At 43.0% G+C, this 5,728-nt stretch overlaps 1 protein-coding gene across 4 annotated transcripts in view; it reads right to left on the bottom strand.

Annotated features, from left to right (window-relative positions):
• Nucleotides 1–290: 290 nt before the first annotated feature.
• Nucleotides 291–5,728, bottom strand: part of ltbp3 (latent transforming growth factor beta binding protein 3) — a 27,373-nt gene continuing 21,935 nt past the window's right edge. For 2 of the 4 annotated variants that reach the window (XM_083692226.1, XM_083692229.1), the window contains exons 25-29: nucleotides 5,154–5,282; nucleotides 3,925–4,086; nucleotides 3,725–3,814; nucleotides 3,290–3,421; nucleotides 291–2,919 (exon numbers count right to left, since the gene is read on the bottom strand). In XM_083692226.1, coding sequence (XP_083548352.1) covers nucleotides 2,768–2,919; nucleotides 3,290–3,421; nucleotides 3,725–3,814; nucleotides 3,925–4,086; nucleotides 5,154–5,282 — 665 coding nt within the window. In that variant the 3' untranslated portion in view covers nucleotides 291–2,767. The remainder of the gene's footprint in view (nucleotides 2,920–3,289; nucleotides 3,422–3,724; nucleotides 3,815–3,924; nucleotides 4,087–5,153; nucleotides 5,283–5,728) is intronic. The other 2 variants (XM_083692227.1, XM_083692228.1) reach the window with 2 other exon arrangements.

Here is a 5,728-nt window from a genome sequence, read left to right as displayed (position 1 = left end):
TTCTCAGCCAGAGGTCTTCAGAGAAAGATGATTATTCAACAATCAAATAAATATTAAAACAGTTTCAGTTACATATCCTTTCTTAGTTAAGAGGCCCTTATTTTGGTTATACTACAGTAAGTGGACATTTAACATGTTATTAATTCATGAAGCAACCAGCTCTACTAAACAACCTCTGTTGCATGTGTTCAGACCAGACAGAACAGGACCAGCAGCGGGGAGCACACATATCAGGATAAATGAAGTTAATTGCAACATAAAGAATACAGTCACAAACACACACGTGGGTGGCTGACTTCTGTCTTTTATTTTTTGCTCAAAAGCCTCTTTGGTTCCTCACAATGCATAGGCAAACAATTGCTGTCATTTTGTCAAGAGAAGTCACTAATCATGTCAATCCATTTATTTCCGGTTCGATTCTCTGCCTTGCTCATACAGATCCAGATCTCCTTTAAGCCGGTGGCTGAAGCTTTTGTCTAGCTTCAAATGTGCACATGTCAAAATTCTAAAAAGCATTGTAAAAGAGTTTCCCATTACATTGTTTTTTCTCAGTACCGATGGAGTGATTAGAAATCCCATACAACAGAGGGTTGCAGGGGCAGGATAGGCACCAATAGATCAGGTAACAAAGGATTCTCCACTTTACAAACTGTACAAAGTTATTGAACAATGAAGGAGGAGCACAAGGAAGGAGAACATGCTGAGATGTATATTACCAAAATGGATGACATCCACTCACAGAAGCTCAGATTCATTACTAATAATGGCAATAGAGTGGACTTAATAAAGATGAAGTTACTCATCCAACTGCAGGATGGCTTAAGATTCAGGGATGTATGATAGGAACAGGGAGACAAGTCAACAAATAAACAAAGCGCAAATTTAACAGTCAATAGACACAAACAGTTTAAAAAAATAATAATTACAAAAATACATAAAAAAACCGAACCAATATGTTACTTTAGTTTTTACTAAAGAAATATGACAGTAAAGAGACAAACTGTGTTCTGCATCTAATCTCAAAGTGAAGCAGACAACAATGCATTTTGTAGATTTCAAATAACCGTTTGAGGGACAAAGCCCCTCAAAAGAAAATATGTTTTGAGGGACACTCCAAGGACAGACAGGAACACTGAGTAGCGTATTTTTAAGACAGCTGAGTTTAACAGTATGTGTGTGAGTGTTTGTGTGTGTATTTGACATACAGTGCTGCTTGAAAGTATGTGAACCCCTTGTGCAATGATAGATTTTTTTAGTTTTTACCATGAAACCTTTATTTAATCAGAACCAGTCTTTTTTATCTGACATAACAGGTTTATATTTACCAATTCCATATGTTGGTTTAGAGGAAATCATGCATATTAGAAAAACTAAATTATAAAGAAATTAGTGCAGGTGTAAAAATAAGTGAACCCCAAGTTGCATTGGTTAAATCAAATGAACCAATCAAAGGAGAGATCTTTAGGAAAGAGTTTGGGCGGGAGTTTGGATAAATAGAGATAAGAAACCTGGTCAGTTTTGTGTTACCCATACAGGTGAATGCAAAACACGCCATGCCGAGAGGAAAGGAGATCTCAGAGGACATCAGGAAGAGGGTAGTGAGAGCTGCACATCAGTCTGGGGAAGGCTATAAAATCATCTCAACAAGATTTGAGCTCCATCAGTCCACTGTGAGGCAAATAATTTACAAATGGAGAGCATTTAACATGACAGCAACTCGGCCTAGAAGTGGACGCCCTTCCAAAACATCCCCAAGAGCCACAAGAAAAATAATAATAATAATAATAAATCAGGTAAAAGCCAACCCAAACATAACATGTAGAGATTTGCAGACCTCCCTTGCTGCATCTCAGGTGACTGTGCATGCTTCAACAATATGAAGAACACTGTATCGAAATGGCATTCCTAGGAGGGTTGCTAGGAAGAAGCCTTTGCTGTCAAAAAAGAACCAAACTGCCCGTCTTAACTTTGCCAGAGACCACCTAGACAAGCCAAAATTTACCTTTGTGGTCACAATCAAAACCACAATGTTTGGCAAAAACCCAACACTGCCTACCACCAAAAGAACCTTATCCCACAGTCAAGCATGGTTGTGGGAATGTCAAGATCTGGGGCTGCTTTTCCTCCTCTGGACCTGGACGACGCCACATCATTAAGGGAACCATGAATTCTGAGGTATAACAGAAGATTCTTGAACAGAACGTCAAGCCATCAGTCAAGGAGCTAAAGCTGGGCTGAAAATGAGTCTTCCAACAAGACAATGACCCAAAGCATTCAAGCAAATCTACCAAAGAATGGCTCAGGAGAAAGAAGATTTGTGTTTTGGATTGGCCAAGTCAAATTCCTGACCTAAATCCAATCGAGATGCTGTGGCAGGACCTGAAGTGGGCCTGAAGTGGGCAGTTCATGCCAGACACCCAACCTCACTCCAATCATGCAACCTCACTTAATTGGAGTTCTGTAAGGAGTGGGCAAAAATCCCTAAAAACAGATGTCAGAGACTGATTAGTGGCTATATGAGACATTTACTCCACAAGCTATTGACTGAAGAGGTTCACATATTTTTACATGAAATTAAGTTTTAGTTAAATAAACCACTTTCGTTAAATAAACAATGAAAATATATCATATTTTTTTTGTTTGTGTCCTTTATTTGGAATGTCTTTATTATGAGTTCATTTTAATGTTTTATACAAAAATAATGACCATCCCTGTAGGGTTCACAAACTTCCAAGCAGCACTGTACATAGGGATAGACACAGAGACGTTATAGAGCCCTGGTACGGACACATATGTTGGGCCTTCGTGCAGGTACAAAGCCGTGTTTGCAGTAGCACTTGAACGAGCCTATGGTGTTGACACAGCGGGCATTCTTGCATGGATTAACACGGACCCCCGGTTCGGCACACTCATCAATATCTGAAAAGAGAGAGAGAGAGAAAGAGAGAGAGAGAGAGAGAGAGAGAGAGAGAGAGAGAGAGAGATGAGAGGGCAATAATGGGAGTGCTTGCCATCTGCCTGCACATGCATTTACATACAAAATCAACAACCAGATGTTCCTTTAAATACCACATTTGATTGTGAGACACTTGGACAGCAGCTACAGGTTAAAAAGGAAAACTGGTTAGAAGAATTGATGAGCATCCAATTGGCCTTTTGACTTCACTTTCGAATAAATTATTTTCGTAAGTATGAGCCCTTTATCCACATTTTTTGGCCAAACTTTAAGTGGCAGTATGTTTGCATATGGGTGAGGTGGAGAGGAAAGATAGGTGGGTTGTAGACATACCTGTGCAGCGGGTGCGGGAGTGGTCCAGCCTAAAGCCTGTGTTACACTCACACATAGTGCCCAAGTAGGAACGCACACAGCGACCATTGGCACAACTACACTCATCTGAGTCCTCCTCTGAACTGTCCCCTTCTGAGCCAAAACAGAAGCAGAGAAAGAGAGAGAGAGAGAGAGAGAGAGAGAGAGAGAGAGAGAGAGACACACACACATACAGAGACAGAGACAAAAGAGAGAGAAAGGAGAGAGAAACAAGATAGGGAAAAGAAGAGCTTATCCAGGTGCTATGACTGTGTAACACCACTCATACTCATGAATTCATACCAGTGAGGCTGATGGAGGTAGAAATCGGAGGACTGTCCTCCGATTTCTACCTGCATCAACCTCCATTAACCTCCATACATACACACATTTAGACTGTAACAGAATGGGTTGTACCTGGGTTGTAGTTGGCAAAAGCTGCCAGGAAGTCTCCTTCACCATCTGACTCTGTATCCAAGTGCATCTCACATAGCCGGTTAAAGATCACTGAATGTGAGGAAGAGAGTCCTACATTAGTGGATGTTTATGCAAGTTATGGCAAAACTACAACTAGAGTGGAGATCAGAAACTGCTGGTGTCCAGTCCTCCTACTGTACCTGAGTTTCTCTGGGGACAGGTCCTGCACTCTGGCCCCCAGCCACGGCCGTAGTGACAGCAGCACTCAGAGTAGGTGGCCACCAGGCCGTTCCTGGGCATGCTACAGATCAGATCCTCATCTACCTGCAGGAAACACACATCCTTGTGGGCTGCTGTGCGGTCTGAGAGAGAGAGAGAGAGATAGAGAAAGAGAGAGAGAGAGATAGAGAGAGAGAGAGAGAGAGATATTAGAATGGTATATCAAATGACAGTGCAGTGTGATCTTCATGTTTGTTCTTTTCAAGTTCTATTCACAGTTTCAAAATCTAAATCTTAAGAACTAATCCATCATATTAAAAAGCCAATCTTTGCTCCTGCAATATGCAAGCTGACACGATCCTGACACTTATCATGACCTCTGTGATTCACCAGATAATTGCTCAGTGTGTGAAGAGCCAGCAGGTAGATATCAATAAGTAATGGAGCCTAGCTTGAGGTGTAGCTCTCAGAGCCCCACATAATCTCCTCTGCACAAGTCTACTCACACACACACACACACACACACACACACACACACACACACACCCACACACACACACACACACACACACACACACACACACACACACACACACACACACACACACACCCACACACACACACACACACACACACACACACACACACACACACACACACACACCCACACCCACACCCACACCCACACAGCCCTCTCCAGGCAGACACTGCCAATGAAAGCTTAGCTATCATAACCCAATCTCATGAGTTATGCCACTACAAATGCTCCATCTGTCACCATCTGGCATGCACCAAAATAAAACAAACATTTTGGTTAGAAGTAGAAACATATGCGTTGGAAAAAAGGAAGATGCAGAAAATGTCACAATCTCACTGTCCTGAATTGTATCTGTATTGTCTAACTCATACTTCCTCATACACACAAGCACATGCACACGATGTAATGAGTGTTTTTCCTGTAAGTATGCTGGCTTAGTGAGACGGAGCAAATGTGCAAAACACTCATCTTTAGGTGTGTTTCTATGGAAACAAGCAGGAGGGGGAGTAGTACATCTGTGCATAGAGTCAGTATTGGGCAGAGGGGGTTCAAAGGGGGAGGAGTTAGAAGGAGTAGCAGGAATGGCAGGTGTACAGGTAAGCCAAAACTCAGGTGAGCTGAACAGTGATTGGTCAGGCTCAGATGAGCTGAGCGCCGATTGGTTATACCCACCGTCATAGACACACTGTTTGAGCGCTGCGCTGAAGGTGAGGGGCTGGGTGCATATACAGTGAAAGGAGCCGGGCGTGTTCACACACCTCCCATTCTTACAGTACGAGGGGTCCTGGCACTCATTCACATCTGCAAGGGGCACCACAGACATGGGTTACAAAATGGACACCAGCCTGGGGCCAGCTCACAGCTTCTGCCCACAAGCTAAATATAATGCGAACAGGCCTGCAAGCAGATCACTAAGTGTGCTTCCACAGAGCATGCAGACAGTTGTGGGTGTTTATAGATAGGTCTATAGGTAGAATAGCCCAGAGAGTTGGGTTAAGGGTTCCTAAAAAGAGAGCAAGGGTTTTCAAGGCCAGGAGGGGCGCTGGTTGACCAGGGTTATGGAGTTTCTATCTGAGCTAGCTCTGTGTCGGGCCTGTGGTTAGCTATGGGAGTTAGCAGAGAGGGGCAGGTGGGAAGGGTCCTGAGGGATTAGTGTGAGGTGTTCATAGACTGGCACAAACATTTCAAAAAGCCTAAAGCCAATCGGTGGTCATTCTCTCATTCATCCTCCCTCCCTCCTACAGTAC

Source organism: Argentina silus (assembly GCF_951799395.1).
Source record: "Argentina silus genome assembly, chromosome: 2".
Classification (NCBI taxonomy): domain Eukaryota; kingdom Metazoa; phylum Chordata; class Actinopteri; order Argentiniformes; family Argentinidae; genus Argentina; species Argentina silus.
The sequence above is the reverse complement of the archived record's forward strand: the minus strand, read 5'-3'. Positions and strand labels throughout refer to the sequence as shown.